Source organism: Lygodium microphyllum, chromosome 22 (assembly GCF_053477565.2).
Source record: "Lygodium microphyllum isolate KBCC chromosome 22, Lygodium_microphyllum_v1.1.10, whole genome shotgun sequence".
In the NCBI taxonomy this organism is placed as follows: domain Eukaryota; kingdom Viridiplantae; phylum Streptophyta; class Polypodiopsida; order Schizaeales; family Lygodiaceae; genus Lygodium; species Lygodium microphyllum.
In genome coordinates, this window is record NC_141156.1 from 53,648,743 (window position 1) to 53,666,443 (window position 17,701).

At 47.5% G+C, this 17,701-nt stretch overlaps 1 protein-coding gene across 4 annotated transcripts in view; it reads left to right on the top strand.

Annotated features, from left to right (window-relative positions):
• LOC148017161 (Alkaline-phosphatase-like family protein) overlaps positions 1–17,701 on the top strand; it is a 115,589-nt gene that overhangs the window by 13,738 nt on the left and 84,150 nt on the right. For all 4 annotated transcript variants that reach the window (XM_087663541.1, XM_087663540.1, XM_087663538.1 and 1 more), the window contains 3 exons: positions 4,656–4,782; positions 4,899–4,977; positions 6,196–6,240. In XM_087663541.1, coding sequence (XP_087519667.1) covers positions 4,661–4,782; positions 4,899–4,977; positions 6,196–6,240 — 246 coding nt within the window. In that variant the 5' untranslated portion in view covers positions 4,656–4,660. The remainder of the gene's footprint in view (positions 1–4,655; positions 4,783–4,898; positions 4,978–6,195; positions 6,241–17,701) is intronic.

A 17,701-nucleotide genomic window follows, 5' to 3' on the forward strand; every position in this document is an offset into this window, starting at 1 on the left:
GGGCGTTTGGTTCTTGACAGAGGATAGCAGGATGAGGAGATTGTTGTCCTTGGAGGAGGATTCGTGTGGTTGGGCTCTAGGGGAAGACCTGGTGACTGGACCCTTATGTGCCGTGGGAGGTGTTTCGAGAGTGGCGTCTTTCGATTGGGAGAGCAGGCCACTTGATGAGCTGGAGTGGAACCTTGGAGAGTGGCTATGGCCAGCCAATGCGGTCACCGAGAAGCCATTGAGGTTCTTGGAGTACACAGCTAGGATTGGTAGACATGTACGAATGTAGGAGGACATGGATTGGGCGCCTTCGTGTAGCAGATACTGGGCGGAGCATAGCATCACGGATGCCTTTCATCGGGCTTTTTTGACATCGCCTGTGGGACACTTGGAGACCAAGGAGGGTGCCGTATTTCCTTTGGCTTTTGGCACATGGGGGTTTGGATGTTGGGAGTTTGTTTGCTCAAATGCAGTAGGATGGAGGTTGTAAGTGCTGCCCACAGCAGCACTTGGAAACTCCAAAGCATTGCCTTTGGTCTTGCGAGGCGGCACAGCTCATGCACATGTTGGAATAGTAGTAGATCATGCTATTTTGACTTTCATGTTCTTTTGTAGAAAAATGAAACATGGAATACCATGCCTCTCTAAACATCCCAATTGGCATAGCAACAGATGAGACCAATTGGTATAACAACAGATCATGCTATTTTGACTTTCATGCTCTCTTGTGGACAATAGAAACATGGAATATCATGCCTCTCTAAACATCCCAAATGCTACTTTGTAGAATACACCTCACACATCTGTAGTGGCTCTTTGATCATTGGAGGAATCTATAAGCGACTTAGCAAATGCCATACATAGATCAGCCATGTATGCATTCCCAGACACCCTGCCCTGATGTAGGCTCACATGCTCCATTGCTTCCCAAAATAGCTAGTATGATGGTAAGTACATAGTTACTTGGGCTTGCTTATAGAGAAAAGTGGAGCTAGGCACTCGGACACATTGTCAAGCAAGGACGTTCTTTAAAGGCCTTGTGTGGAAAAAGAAGCGAGACTACTTGTTGAAAGTAGAGATAGAGATATATCATCTATTTTTGGGACGGGATAGCAAAAGTGCCTGGAAGATGTTTCATGAAAGGCAGCCCCCATATAGACTACATCACTAGATGCTTGGCTTGACTATGGGAGACTGTTGTATGATTTGCCAGGATAGCCACCTATGAAGCCCCCACAGGCTTGTAGGCCAACAAAGTGGTCTTTCTTTACTTGGAAAATGGTTAGGGATGTGATTTATAGGGAGGGCACAAGATAAGGATAGGCTAGTGGTAGAACATTTTGTTGAGCTAAAATATGCATTACTTGCTGATTAGCCTCTTAAACAGCCCCAAAACACACTTAAAATGCTCTTTTAGAGTAAAACCCTAAAATAGGGAGTGGTTCGAGAGAGTTCAGTGGAAACCCTAAAACGAGGAGCAGTTCAAGAGAGTTTAGTGGAAACCCTAATTTTTGGGGCGCCCTTCCACATCTATAAATCGACAGGCTGCCCCCATTCAGCTATCATCCTTGTTTGTAGGTTACCCTAGCCCACACACCCTCTGCTGCTGTTGGCGCCCAGTTTCCAGCCTGTAGCCCGCCTCCATCTACTGTCTAGCCATCATCGATTGCAGCCATATTATCTTCAGCCTGTCCATTGCTGTAGGTGACAGCTCTCAGTTGTTGGCGACTGCTCCAGACTATCCAATACTTCTGTTCAGCCTGCTGTCCATCATCTCCAGGGTCAGCTAGCGTGCATTTTCAGCATTGCAGGCCTTGATACTCTCAAACACTGTTTTAGCTTGCTGTTTACAGCAAACTGTGCACAATTTCCAGCCTCCGATCCGTGGTACACTGCTGCGTTTACCAGTTTCCAGTCTCCAGACTGTTGCATTTTGGTGACCAGTCTGCTACCATTCACTATTCAGCACTCCTACAATCTGACTGGTGGTCACACAGACTTGGGATTCGTCTTCGGTGGATGTCACACTCAGACATTGCTCTGCCCTTGAGCACAGTGTACACTCTTACATTCATTTACAACATTCATTCACTTCAAAGTTGTGTTCTCTCTCTCCCTTCTTTTGTTTGTGTTTGAGTTTTGAGTTTTGCATTTAGGGTTTGAGTTTTACCCTCTATGTCTATGTTTGTCTCTTTGTGTTTCTGTCGTGTTCGTACACTCTGTGTCCTCAGTGCAAACCCTAGCAGTTTCCTTCACACATTTCTCACATGCTTGTGATATATTAGCATCCATACTAGCACATATTTTCGATACAATAGTATGTGAGGGCTTTGCTATGAGTTGGTCAAACAATACTATAATTGCACTCTTTTAGGGTGGTGAGCCTTTGATCTCTAGCAACTACTAGACTATCATGATTGACCATAGTTTAGCCAAGGTATATCATATATGGATCTATACTCGAGCATGAACTCAGTGAGTGGGTTGAGATGCAAGGCAAGAGAGCACAGGGATAGTAGATGCAGATATACCATATTGGACTAGATCCTCACACTCAAAGCCATTATTTAGGATGGTCGCTCGAGACGAGGATCTATTGCTGCTTTGTGGATTTCTGCAAAGCTTTTGATATAGTGCCTCGTACATGCATTATGCAGACATTGCAAGTTATCGGAGTACCAAAAGATATACAATGGGTTCTTTGTGCCTTATATAAGATAGTGATGATAGGTCATGTACGAGCAGTTGGGGGGCTATCAGAAAGGATTTTGACAGTACCACAGGGGTGAAACCAAGATGCCTGCTTTCACCCACATTGTTCGGTTTATATATAGATGAAGTGTTTGATTCCATTGACGGAGGAGGAGCTAGAGCCAGCCTTGCAAGGGTGCTCATTCCGAAATTATTGTATGCAATGATATTATTTTAATTTTGGATTCACCGGAGGGATTGCAGTGCCACCTAGATGCATTCCATGTCTTTTGTAGAGACATAGACCTTAGAGTGAACCTTAGGAAGACCAGAACCATTGTATTCGATAATTCAATAGCATGGTGACTAGATCCATGTATTGGTTCACATTTGGAGGAGATAGTGTGGAGCATGTGAGGGAATATATCTATTTGGGAGTCACCTTCTTTGGCCCACGATTTTTGTGGAGAGGTGCATTAGAGGCATGTTTGGCACGAGGCTATGCAGCACTAGGAGCACTGGAGAGTCAATGTGCTCATGTATAGTTCTAGAAGCCTCGTACCAAACTATGGTTGTTTGATACCATAATCACACTTGTATTACTATATGGAGTAGAGGTATGGGGCTGTAGCTTGTACCGTAGGTGGCTTAGCCCACTCACAAATTAGACTGGAATAGAGAGAGATTATCATGATGGTTGGGATAGCATGGAAAGACCATTGATTATGATGGTGGTACATATGATTACAGGAGTAAGCCCTCTACCCCACATCCCACTATCAAACCAAAGTTGGGGGCAACACGTATAGTCATGGAGGCACTCTTTAGGGCAATGACTATTTGGCACAAATTATGGGGGCTCCCGCATCATAGATACTCCTGATTGACACTAACTTCATTTAGACAACTAGCAACGAAGGGCGAGAATTGTTGGTTTTCATATATGACTATTTGGATGAGCCTACACGGGTTGGATATTGAACCCCTTCCACCTTTTGACTAGAGCCTTGACTATTCTACACTTTCTCTTAGCTAATCAAAGCTGAACAAGGTGATAAGATTGATATCTTGAGGACTTAGACAACGAGGACATGGATCCATACTTTCTCTCAGCCAATCAGAGTTGAACAAGGTGATCAAAGTTGATATCTTGAGGACTCGTTGGACATGGATCCACACTTTCTCTTAGCCAATCAGAGCTGAACAAGGTGGTCAGAGCTGATATCTTGAGGATGGAGACAATGAAGACATGGATCCACCCACCATGCCCTTCTACTAGAGTCACTTCTTGTGTCTCTCAGATGATGGATTCACTATTCAGCCAGCGTATGTGGACATCCATCTCTCCCACAACATACGGGCTGCTATTGGACAGATTTGCACCTCCTCTCATAGGCTACAAATGGAGATAGATGAACAAATACTTCAGCAGAGGATAGGACTTGCCTGCTTTGTGGCCGAGAGCCTAAGACAAAGGAGCACTACATATGCAGATGTATAGTATACTGTGACATACAAGGACGATACCACTACCTCTTCTTGTTAGATATCATGTTTGTCATACCTTGTCATCTCTTGCCTGTAAGCCTCAGTTTGAGTTAGATGAGGACTTTAGGAGCTCTAACCTGTCTGCCACTTGTTTTGATGGAGGTAGCTCATTCTAGAGCACTTAGTTTTGTGTGCATTACCTGGGCAGTTACTGCTTTCCACAGTCTGCCTACACCTATTGAACATTGTCCACCCTTTCCGGGATTTTTTCTGAGCATTTCTGGCATTTTTCTACCAAATGCTATTCGGTCATATTTTTGGCCCTAGATTTTAGGTCAGCCAGATTTGGGGATATTTGGCTATTTATAGCCTCCCCCACTCAGTTGGCTGTTTACCAATGGTAATCGTACTTTTGATCAAGTTTAAACTTGCAATGTACCTTGTACGTCACTTGGTTTACATAATCACCATCACAAGATTGTGTGTAGGTACCATGGGACTCATTTTTAAGATGTGGACTGCCATCACACTCTTGGCTGTATTGCTCCAGTGTGCTGGACTTATCCTCTTTGTGCTGGGGTTCTTCCCAGTAAAACCTGCTCTCAAGGGTGTGAGGTCAGTGCAACTATTGTTAAATAATTTTCAAAAGCTTGTTGATTTTGGCATGTGAAAATGCTTAAACGCTTGGTGGCTCATTTACTTTGCATTCTTCCAAATTTTAAACTTTACAGTGGTATTGGGAGCCTAAAAACTGTTTGCTATGAGGAGGTGGATCATGCACCAGTTTTGGACAATGCGACACACTATCAGGTGAAGGTGTTTGCAAGTTGTTAGATTTAACTTTGTGTGGTTTATGATGGAAGTTCTTGCTGAATTCTTGCCATGAGGATGTGGATTATGCACGACTTGTTGACCATGATCCCAGTATCAGGCATATAGATTGCTGCATGTTCTAAATTCTTTCCAGGATTAGTGAAAGTTTTGGCTTGAGACTGAGTGACAATCGGAGCTGCACCTTATGATCACCTGTCATAAAATCAATGGACTGTTAGCTCTATAACACGGAAGATCAAGTTTCCTCTGCTTAGAGGATCTATTGTACAATTCTTACAAACTTGTACTTGATCCCATGGACTTGGTTGTCTCAGTTACCTTCCTGTTGGCAGGGGCAGGTTCCCACCCTGTTGCGATTGTGCATACAGCCCCAGTAGATACCTGAAAGTGGAGCATACATAGAGGTGTCAATTGAGATCATGAGGGTTGAGTTGATAATACAACGAAAAACAATCAATCTCTTTGGGAGCATGGGAGGCAGGGAGCCTATCTTGAAGGTTCACGACACCTAAGACTAGGTGGCATTCCTCGTGGTGCAATTAGAGGGACGTTTTGATGAGAGAATCAACATCTTCAGCTCACTAGCAGCCAACTGGATCTTTGTGTTACTTCTCTTTGCTATTCTCTCTCTCGGGAGGAATCTCCAGAAGAAACAGACTTCTGAAAGTTTAGTAGAATATGCTGGGTATCAGTCGTATAAAAAACAAGGAGAGTGCAAGCTTTCTTAGGTGCCTCCTTTGCATTACATGGTTTTGTTCATGAGCATCCTGCTACTGTGCATGCAAACAGAGGTATTTGGGAGGAGAACTTTTAAGTATTTGAGGCCATTAGAAGGGTTAGATCTTCTTTGTTTGGTAGCCATATGCTGACCAGAAAGTTGGAAGTTAAAGGCACAACTTCAATATGCTGTGTTAAAAATGGTAGTCTTTCTCCAAACCAGTACAATTCTTTTGCCTAAGCAATGAATTTGATTTTATGGTATGTGCAGAAATCAACCAAAGAGTCAAGGTTAATTCTTGACCAGCAACTCAGCTGACAGTGTTTTATTTTTCTGCATTTTAGACAATGTATTGACAGTGGCACCTTCACCAGTTATTAGCTCATCTTCAAGTGTTTTTTAAAGAAATGGATATACTTCAACATATTGACCTCTTTCCAGCATTAATCACTGATCTTCGATTGGTTTTTTGGCAGGAAGAGTGCCAGGTGTCCGTTCAATATAATAGAGCTGTTCTTATGGTAAACATGTCCCCTTTATCCTTTGTCCAAAATTCAAACTTCCATCATAAGTAGTGTCTGCAGATTCATTTGTCAGAATCAGATAGTTTGATTGACATTCCTATACACAAATATTACAAGATGATAAGAGGATGTATTTGTAGCCCATCTTGAAAAACTTGGTGACATTCCTATACACAAACATTAGAAGATGATACCAGGATGTATTTGTAACCTATCTTGAAAGACTTAGTGACGACTTTTATAGCAATTTATCACCAAGTAGATTAGTGTGCTGGCTGCAAGTACATGCTCTTGTTGTATAATGTGAACTGTCTTTTTGTGGGGGGAGAACATGTTATCGTTCTTGGGTATTACCATTCATTGCAAGTGCCTTTTTCGTTGAAACTTGAAGCTCATTGGGGACTGAAAAGGTTTTAGAAGTTTAATCATGTTGATTTGGATGAGAGCTTTCTTTTTCTCAAGAGTAAAAACTTGCTTCCAATCCTTTTCTTCCTCCTTGTCATGCACAAGGATAAGTATGAATAAGTTGATGCTCTATTTGATTGAGACTCTGAATATGGTCTATGATTGCTCTTAAATTCTTTAATGTTCAAAACCTATCTATAGTATGTCCTTGTGAGTGAGCCTTGGCTTTTGGTGGATGTGTATCCCCTGGCTTGTAAAGATTCATCCTTCTTTCTTGAGCATGAGACTTGGCCTCTTCTTCTCAGCAGTCCTCCACTTTTAATAGGCCCTTGGATCAAGGTTTGTCTTCCACTGAAGCAAAGAATTATGGATTTGAAGGACTCAGTGCATTGAATGACCAAGAATATCTCTTGTTAAGATTCTTAAAGATGGCTGCAACATTGTACAAAAGCTTTTGCAGTAATTCTCTTCTCTGATACTTTTCAGCCATGTCCATGTAGGTGTTAAGATATTGTACCCATCTTCATTTTGGGCATACCCACTTTAGTCTCTTGGTTGCCTCTAGTTTTGGCACACTAATGTACCTGAAGTGGCGTCCCATGTTTGGTCTATTTATAGGACATCATAAGAACCCAATATAGAAAATATTAGCGATTACATCAAAGATGAGACTAAACCACATACTTAGTCAGCAATATTCCAGATCCTCTGGAATGAGAACCAAAGGCAACAAATAAAGCTACTTACATCAATTTAATTCGCCCTTGAACTGACATTACTTAATTAATTAATACCTAGTTTCTTTGCTATGGGCTCCAGTACTTAACGGATGGGTAGAGCCTCCAAGCCGACCACTGCGCATGACCCTGCCTCGATGATGAAGATCGTGTCTTGCATCTCGGCCTTATACAGAAGTTGATGGCCTGCCAACAGAAAGCTCCCCATGAGATATATCCAAGGCTGGGTGCTATACGACGAAGGATGCGGCATGCTCCTCTCCACACGAGCTACGCCTCCTCACATGACCAAAGGTAGTGCTTTGGGGTTTCCAGAGGCTGCTGTGTGCAGCGCTTACAACCTCCCTCCTTATGCATCTGGGCAAGCCAACTTCCCACCGCCAAGCCTCCATGTGCCACCAGCCATGAGAAGTACGATACCTTCCTTGGCCTCTAGCTATCCCATAGGCTGTGCTAGAAGGTCCGTCGGAACGGCTCTGTGATGCTGTGCTCCGCCCAGTTCCTGCTACGTGACGGCGTCCAATCCATGTCCTCCTACATCAGTACGTGTCTGCCAATCCTGGCTGTGTATTCCAGGAACTTCGGTGGCTTCTTGGCGACTGCCGTGGTCGGCCATAGCCACTCTCTTGGATCCCACTCTAGCTCATCAAGTGGTCTGCCCTCCCAAATCCAAAGGCGCCACTCCCTGAGCTCCTTCCAGAAAACATAGGGGTCCAGTCGCCATGTCTTCCCCTGAAGGCCCACCACCCGAATCCTCCTCCACAAAAGGGCAACTAACCCCTCATCTTGCTACCCTCTGTCAAGGGTCAGACGCCCCCCCTCCTGAACAGTGAAGAAAGTCCCCTGCGGGGTGCCGCCCACTCTACCTGCCACCTGTAGGGGAATACTTGCTGGTGAGAACCTAGCGGCCCATACCTCCGCGGGCTCTATCAGCACTTGTATCAGGGGAGCAAGCCACTCCAGAGGTATTGCTGCATTTATCTCCCTTCCCCTCAATTCCACTCCTCTCTGGCAGCCTGATACTCGTTGCAACACCTCCTCGTCTGCCATCTTGTACACCTCCCACCATGTCCTGATGGTACGAGCCGAGCCGGCCTCCCAACCAGCCCATTTGATGTGGGGGCGCTCGCCAATCTGTGCCCCTTTCCGATCTTTGACCTGGGGGTTCTAGATCATCGGCTGATGATCTATCTCCTCCTAGCAGCCTGGGGGGCTTTGGATTAGGGCCTTACGAAGGCCTTGCCACACGCGGAGTAAGCTGCATAGGAAAGGTGATCTGGGGGGGGGGGTGATCTGGGCTGACATGAAGATCCATCTCAAGGACGACCTCCACTCACCGCCAAGCCTCGGTCTATAATCCTAAAGACCCTCCTGCAGTAGGACCTTCCAGGTCTGCCCTCTCGGTGTGAGGCCGCGTATAACTAGCTTGCCCAAGAGGGCCATACTCTGAAACTCTAGGTCTATGATCCCGAGCCCTCCCTTTGACCGATGCTGTATGATGGTCGCCCACGCCACCTTGGCCTGGGAATCCCTGTAACCATCAGAATCGGACCAAAGGAAGTTCCGCACAAGGCGACGAAGCTGTACTACGCAAGATGAGGAGAAGCACCAACATGAGGCGATGTACCAGGCTGTCACTAGGAGGACCTGGTTAACCACCAAGGCTCAACCGGTTAGTGAGAGACGAGCCGTGCTCTAGTAGATCAGCTTTCTTCGAATAGAATCGAGGACTGGAAGAAACTGCTGGGCGGGAGTGATGTCGAGTCCCACCAGGAATCCTAGGTACCGGACTGTCTGCCCTCTGCTCACCCATCTAAATCCAAGGTGGACGCCCCACTTTGTGTTAGAGTCCGGGTCTATGAGGAAACCAACCGACTTTCGCCAGTTGATTTTCGCTCCCATTGCTGAACAAAACACCTCAAGAGCCAGCCTCACTCTCTCCAACATCAACTCATCGTCCTCTATGTAGAGTGTTGTATCGTCTGCATACTCTGAGTCTAGCAACTCAATCTCCTCTCTCACTGGAAGTCAGAGGCCGCGTAAACTGCTTACACGGGACCTGAGGAAGTGAGACATCGCCTCTGCAAAGAGTAGGAATAGGTATGGGGCCAGGGGGCAGCCCTGTTGGACCAATCTCTCCAGCCGAAACTCCTCCCCACGCCTACCACCTCTAAGAACCCTGGTGGTGGCCAATCTGTAAAGTGCGGAGACCCCGCAAATCCAAGCGTGTGGGAAACCCAACCTCGCCATGTTGCCCTCTAGGAAATCCCGGTCCACCCTGTCATAAGCTTTCTCGAAATCCAAGAGAAGTACGACTAGTCTCTGCCCACTATGCTGAGCCCACTCTGTCGCCTCAAAGAAGTGTACAAAGCCTGTCTGTGTGTAATGGATGATGTCTGGCAGCACGGGGCGTAGTCGCCTACCAATCATCTTTGCCAATACCTTATAGGCCACTGACAATAAGGTGATCGGTCTCCATTGGAAAAGCTCCAATCGATCTCCCCCTTTGGGGAGAAGACTGATAAGGCCTGCCAAAAAGCTCCCTGACATGTGTCTAGAAGTGAAAATCTCTTGGAAGGCCATCGGTAGGGGTCCACCACTTTCCAGTAGGTAGTAAAGAAGGCCTTGGAGAGGCCATCCTCTCCCAAGCATTTTTGCCCGTCTTGTGTATGGAAAGCCTCTTCTAGTTCCTTCTCTGTGAAGGGGGTTAGGAGAGAGCGTCCCATCTCCTCTGTGACGAGGGACAGGATGTGATTTCAGACATGCTGCCTACATCGTTGTCCTCTAGCTGAGGCTGTCTCCTGCTGGAAAAGGTGACCGTAGTAGTCAGTGGCAATCTCCATCACCTCGTTTGGGCTAGAGCGAGTCCTCCCATATTGATCTCGGAGGTTGTGCATCTGCTCTCTTGAGGTGCGTGGCTGGTACACCTGGAAAAACTCCCTGTACATTGTATCCCCCTTCCGCGCCCAGAAAGCTACTGAGGTGCAGAAAGAGAACTCTGAGTGCCTGTCCTCTAGTCCCGCAATGACTGCTCGTGCTCGCACCTCCTGTGTGTGGAGGGTGGGATTCCCTCGTGCCTCCCTGTAGTAATCTCTGTGTGGCTGCAAGGTCCCGCTAGAGTGCTCTCTCCTCTTCCCAGCTCTGCTGCCTGGCCTATATGGCTGCCTATTTGCAGATTCTGCTCGATTCAACTAGGACCTCTGCAACCTCCTCTGTGATCCAGTCCCTCTTGCCCCATTCTCTAGTCCAAAGCTGCTCTATTTGTCTCGCCACCTTCTCCCTCTTAAAGATCGAGTCAGGGATCCGACAGGATTGTGTATCTAGGGCAGATCCTAGGGGGTCTAGTGTCAGGAGAACCGGGCAATGATCATGCAACGTGGTGCCCGCCAACTGCCCGATTTGGCCTCCACGAGAGCCTCCCCACTCTCCCACATAAAATCTTTCCAACTGCTCCAGCAGGACTCCACCTAGCTGCTTGTATCCCCAAGAGAAGTCCAGCGACCTCTCCCTCCTATGGAAGGCAGGGTCTCTCCAGGCATCGCGTGCATCTACTGCCAGTAGAAATACCTCCCATGCCTCCTGCTCCCCGGCCATGCCGTGGTAGTTTCTGCCTTTGCACTGTTGGTCCTCCAACGCCTCCAGGTTGTTGAAGTCTCCTCCAACGATCTAGGAGTCCACCTTTGGGAGTCCCTCTGCAATCTCCACCTAGAATCTGTTATGTGCCCTAACCTCTGTAGGGGCATAGACATTGAGGACTTCAAAGCATGAGTCCCTAATGTCCAGTATGATCCATAAAACCCTCCCTGCCACTATCGCCGCATGGTCTCGTACACAGGTGGTGAGACTCGGGCCGATAGAGGTGCATATGCCTCCACTCTTGCTGTGGGCACCTATGGCGTCCTCCCAGTAAGTGCGGGAGCTGCCTGGGAGTACCTTTCCTACCCGCTGGGCTTGGGTGGGCATGAACTTGTGCTCTTGTAGGAGTAGGATGTCGATCCGTCGAGCAAGGGCACGTTGCAGCTCGTGCCGAACAATCAACTTTCTAGAACCACATGCCCCACTGTAGTGGAGACTGTCACATTCCAATGCAAGGTGTAAACTCATGGGGAAACCTGTGACTGACCGAATAGACATCTATTCGATGTGGAAGCAGTTGATGAGGAGGAGAAACTATGAGGCATGCAAGTGCGTTTTGCCGCAGGTTTGGATGGTAAACTCCAATCCCCCATGGTGGCCCTTGGCCGGACCATAGGGGTGATAGATGCTCCAAGTGGTACTATCAATGCATCAATCAGCCATATTGAGATTCGTGACTCTGTACACTGGTAGAAACAGGCTGCTTGTGCCAGGAGCCACTCGATCACACCTTGCGGAGCTTTCTATTGTGGAGGGGCTCGAAAGATGATGCTCAAGTGCGGGACCTCAGCACCAGCCCACCAGTTAATGTCCATTATGCAGCCAGGCCATTGTTGCGCGAACAGTGCTAGTCCTTCATCTCCCATCCATTGGGAGATGTGGTCCTCCACCTGACTCTTCAACTCCTCCTCTATCTATGTCATTGTCCAAACCCTTGAGTGGGAGGACTGAAAGAAGAAGGCGTAGTTTGGTCCATCTGGTGGTGCTAGTAGATGGACTCTGCCCCTCCTTGACTTGCGAACCACAAAGATCCCCACCTCTAGAGGTAGTGGAAACTCTCGGCGCTCCGCAACTCTTAGGTAAGACCATGGACCACTGCGGAAGAACTCCTGTGGCAATAGCTGTGCCTGTCTCGGGAAAGTGTGGCGGGCGGCAGGGGTAGATGAGCTGGTGGCTGTGGGAGGGAGAGAACTGCTGGTGCAAGGAGGATGTAGGTGTGTGTGGCTCACCACCTCCTGTGGAAGGAGGGGGGGTGGTTCTGGGGGGGGGCGTTGGTGGCCTTGGAAGGGAGGGGGGCGTAGGCTCAGGTCAGTGGGGGGGGGCACGGGAGGTGGGTGGGTGGGTGTGGGCTCTCAGGTGAGGTAGTTTGTGGCGCGGGTGGTGGACGTGAGAGGCTGCGGCCCTGCCGGGTGGGGCGGGCAAGGGGGGGCTGTGGAGCGCTCTGCCGAGGGGGCATCACTCATTCTTCTGCTCCCTGCTGTTGAGGCTGTCTGCGGAGGTGTTGAGGCTGTTTGCGGCCCCCCCTTGCCGGGTGGGGCGGACAAGGGGGGGCTGTGGAGTGCTCTGCCGAGGGGGCATCGCTCGCTCTTCTGCTCCCTGCTGTTGAGGCTGTCTGCGGCCCCCCGGTCGTCTCCCTCTCTGTCATCTTTGGACCCGTGTGAAGCCATCAGTATCCACCCGCGGGCCTGTCGACGGAGCTGCCTTGGCTCCGAAGCACGTACAGTTTGCTGCCTGATGCCCAAAGTCATGGCAGCGCAGGCACTGCCCTGGTTGCCCGGTCATAGTGACCTGCTGCCTAAAAGAGTGACCTCCAGCCTCTATCTCCAGGAACTTGGGTATACTTTTTGTGTCTTTTATGGCCACTCGTACCTTGGGGACTCCTGCAGCTGTCACATCATCCGCGAAGGAGGCAGGGAACACTGTGCCGAAGAGCTGACCAAAGTCCTCCACTAACTGGCGGTACTCTACCGCCAGTCCGGGAAAAAGTAAAGTGACTGGGTGTCTGAGAAAACTGTTGTGGAGCTCAAATGACTCCACTGTGAAGCTGCTGTATTAGGGGACCATGTGAATGACTCCCTTCGTGGAGGCATAGGGTGAGCTCTCCACTAACTCCCAAGCTGCGTCCGCGGAGGTGAGACAAACCATGAAGATCCCACGGCCCATGAGGACTGCCTTCACGATCTGCGCTGTGCCAATGCACAGTATGGAGTGGAGCCAATCCCGAAGCTGGGCCCTGGTTGGAGAGTGTCCTACTACCTGACCGAAAATCGTTGTTTCTTTAAGCTCCAGCTCAGTGGCGCGGATGGCCAAGAGCTGTTTCTCAGAGAGGACAACGCGCAAGATGTTTGATTGGGGGGCACTCGCAGATTGCATCGGCGTCTGACCAGAGGTTTCCATTGCGCTTCCCTATTGAGAACCTACCAAACACACTGTTGTACTGCCGGAGGGGGGGGGGGGGGGAGTTGTTGCAAATGGAGGGAGCAACTAGGGGAGGGGGCGAGGGCGATGGCGGGGGGGGGGCGCAGGCACAATGTGATGGCGGGGGTCACAGGGCGGGGGATAGCGTGATGGCAATGGCGAGGAGGGGGAAGCATAATGTGGTGGCAAGGAGGGGAGGCGCAACGTTGATAACGAGCAGGGGGGGGGGGCAGTGCGATAGCGAGGAGGCGGCGCAATTTGACGGGGCACGGGGGCAAGGGCAGTGGCGCGTTGGTAGGGAGCGTACATAAGTGGAATCTATCCTTGCCATAACAAGTTATGCCATTGCCGCTCCAACATTCTTAGCATGGATTTGAAAAATTTAATTTGCAACCCTCCAATTAATCCAAACATTTCTAAAGCTTGCAAAAAAGCAACAGGGCAACTTAGAGAGAAAGAGAGACATAGACAATGGAATGTAAAACAACACAAAACCTAGATATTGATGATAAAATTAGGATTGCATATAATGCCTGAAGACGATAGTCTAGACCCATTCACAAGTGCCAATGGAGGGCAAGATGAGTGAGGGCACTAGAGTGAGGGTACGAGATGGAGGAGATGTTGAGCTAAATTACAATTAGCTTTAATTAAATAGCCCCAAAACTCAAGTCAATTAATGAATTTCAACCATTCTTTTAAACTAGGAGTGATTTAAGAGAGTTTCAGTGTCCCACATGTAAAACCCAAATTTGGAAGGTCCCAAACTTTCTATAAATAGAAGCCTGCCCTCCTATTCATTCAATCTCGTTTTTGTGGGTTTTAAGCGCTTTAGCTTTGCTGCCCATACCTCGTGCATGGAGGATATTTGAGTCGAGGCTGCCCAACATTGTCTACATCCACCCGGCACATATTTCTGGTCTCCATTGTGCAGTCTATACCATTCACTACTGCATTTATTGCATGTATTGCACCATCTACAGCTGGTGATATGTTCTACTGCTGTGTTTGTGATTTGCGGTTGCTGTGCGGACTTCCACATCATCATACTTGCATTTTTGTCGCCATCAGTCTATCACATTATCAAACTTATGTTTTTACTGCCGTCAACTTGCCATATCATCACCAACTTGCTACGCTTTTAGTTTTGTCTCTCCTCTGTCTATTTGACACTGATCCGGTGAAATTAGCCTTTCTCCTTGGATAGAGTAGTAAATAACTTGATTAAGCACTAATTACAACAAGCAAAAAATTCACATAAATTGAAAATGCATACTTTACCACTTTAATCTCGGACATTGAACATCCTGTTGGCCCCAAAACTGGTGCCCCTTGCGGTGTCTCTTTGTAACAAACCTTTTGTATATCAATTATTATCAAGATATATTGTCTTAATGATTCCAAATTAATTTGATGCTTATGTACTTTGAAAGGCGATTTGTATTATTTAAGTATTTCAAAATATGATTAAATGTTCATATTTTTATTTAAGGGCGGCCAATGGCCAGGACCCTATAATCATACTTGGGTTGTCATTGACGAGATACCCAAGAGAAATTAAAAGTTTAGTTGAGTGGTTAGATTGAGCAAAAAGCTCAGACGACTAAGACTTTTACGCTCACATAGTCACATTGACTAAAAGTCTATATAATGAGTGGTTTCAAAAAGTGAAAACCAAATGCTCATGATTAAAGAAACAAACCATGAACTAGCGAACCTATATAGTGAAGCTCTCCAAAAGCTAAATTTGGCAATTTCTAAAATTTAGGATGTTACTATTTTTGAAAGTTGCTCAAATGGAATTTCTGTTCACGTCAAAGGCTTAGAGTAGAAGATTTGGAAGCTTCTCTCTCTAGAAAAGTGACATGTGGTATCTAGAAGATGACATGTGTCATTTTGAAGAGACAAGTGTCCCTACACTTGGTCATATTCAACAAACACTTGTCATTTGTAGCCCCTATCTTCCACTTTTGAGCACCCAAGCCCTATACCTATATATTGCAAATGTCTCTCTTCATTTGGGGCAATTTCTCATTATGAAATTTCCCTAGAAGAGGACGTGTGTTAACCATCAAATGAACAAGGTGGAAATTTTGAAAAAGCTAAAGCAGAAGAAAAAGGCGAAGGCAAAGTGAAACCGAAGATGAAGGCGTGCCAAGAAAAATCTAGAAACACAAGAAGCGCAGAAAAGTCCTAAATAAGGGAAAAAGGCGTACAAGGGAAAGCGCAAGTCAATACTTTTGTAAAAGAGCGCAAGTGCATCATGATTTAATTTAAGGAGCATCGGGCGGCGGTGGAAAGGAAGCTAGGAAGATAGAAGGACAATGGGAAAAAGGACCTAGGCTACGGCCGGCAATGTAAAAAAGGGGATAAGGGGATGATCGTCCAAAAGGGATTTAGGGTTTTGTATATAAAGTGAAAAGTGAATGAGAAGCTCATTCTTGTGTGTGGCCAAAAGTGGCTCTCCTTTTTTTCTTCTTCTTCTTGTTCTTGCTTGCTTGAGCTTGTGCTTGAGAGAGGGAGTGTGAGAATGTGAGGGAGTGAGTGTGTGAGGGTGAGGGACCGGGGAGGAGAAGCTCTCCATCTTTTCCTCTCTTCTTCTCTTCTCCTCTTCTCTTCTCTTGTCTTGCTCGCGGCTATGGAGCTTGGAGCGTGGAGCTTGAGGATGGACCTTGCTTGAAGCTTGCACTTGGATTGTAGAGCTACCGGAGTGCGCGGGAGAGGAGGTAACTCGATCGGCATGGAGGTAAGCTCACTACACCCGTAGATATGGATGGCGCGTCGGCTATGTGAGAGGTAGCCATTAGTGCTCGGCTTGGAACGCTTGAAGCAATAAGCGGTCCGTTGGTCTTGGCGGTTGAGCGAAAGCTTCCACATTTTGGTTCCGTTGCTGGGACCAACGGATTCAAGCCTTGAGCGCTTGCGCGCTTCGAATCAAGCATTGAAGTAGGGTTTTCCCCGAATCGGTGCTTGAGGTAGATAGGTAGGAAGCGAGGGAGTTTGAAGAGGTATTCGATCTCCTTAGCAAGTAGGTTTTTGTTGTTTTGGACTTGGGAAAGCATGATGGAGTAGTGTAGGTATTTTCCTTATAGTTTTTCCTTGCATTTGGAAAGGATAGGAGAAAAACGTTGGAGCAAATAGTAGGGTTTTCTGTTGCTGTATAACAGGTTGAAACAGGAAAAAAAAGGGCAAGAAATGAAATTTTGGGTTAAATGTTAGTAAGGGAAGCAAGATTAAGGTGAGTGCAGGCCTGAACAAGGTGATAAGGGGCCAAGAATGGCAAGAAAGGCCACATTGTGCATTGCAGGGTTTCGGGAGAGTAGGAGAGAGAAAGAAAGCTTCGTTGAGTGGATCTGCTTCGATCTGGCCATCCGGGAGTTATTTACCCAGCCCAGGTAATTCTATACCTTCCCCTACATGAGTAGGTTGGATCTGGAGCTGCTCGACTAGTGGGAAGGCCTTCAACGCTCGGTGCAGTGAATTTTGTGAAGTCCGGCGAAAAAACGGGCCGTGCTCGGTGTGTCTAAGTGACGGCGATTCTGGGCCGAGTCCCAGAATCGGCCCTCGGACCGCTAGGCCATTTGGACCTCGGTCCACTACCTCTCGGACCACTCGACTCAGACACCCACCACTCGACCCGTTCGAATTGAGCATTCGGACCAACTTTGAAATTCGGTCCTCGGTCCACTCGACCCTCGGATAACCAGACTCGAACTGACCGAATTTGACATTCGGACCAGTTACATTCGGACCTTCCACTCGGCCCTCGGATGGGCCGAATCAGGCATTCGGCCCCTGGAATTCGGACTTGTTGGGCCGAATTTAGATTTTTTCAAATTTAATTTGAAGACAATAAAACTGACTGGGAGACCATATAGAGCCAAAACCATAACATAGATCGATCACTGGGCTGAAACTTAGAGCAAGTAGTTCAAAATTTGGCTATAAACGGTCTTTCAAATCACGTATAGCATTTACCGTAATGGCCTTGCGAGCCGGGGGGGACTGCCCCTCCTCCCCTCCCGAACCCTCGCAGATGGGGTCTCTGCCCCCTTCATACCTCCCCCGAGTAGGTTGAAGAGAAAACGCGCGCCGTGACAGGTCCTCTAAAACAGACCCTAGTGTAGTAATGGCTCTACACGAGCATGGATTCTCACTTGCAAAAGAGCAACCAAAAGCCCGTACCCGAACAGAGACAAACAGAGATCCTAGAACCTCAATGGGCCCATCTAGCCAACAAGGGCAAAAAGGCCACACTGCAA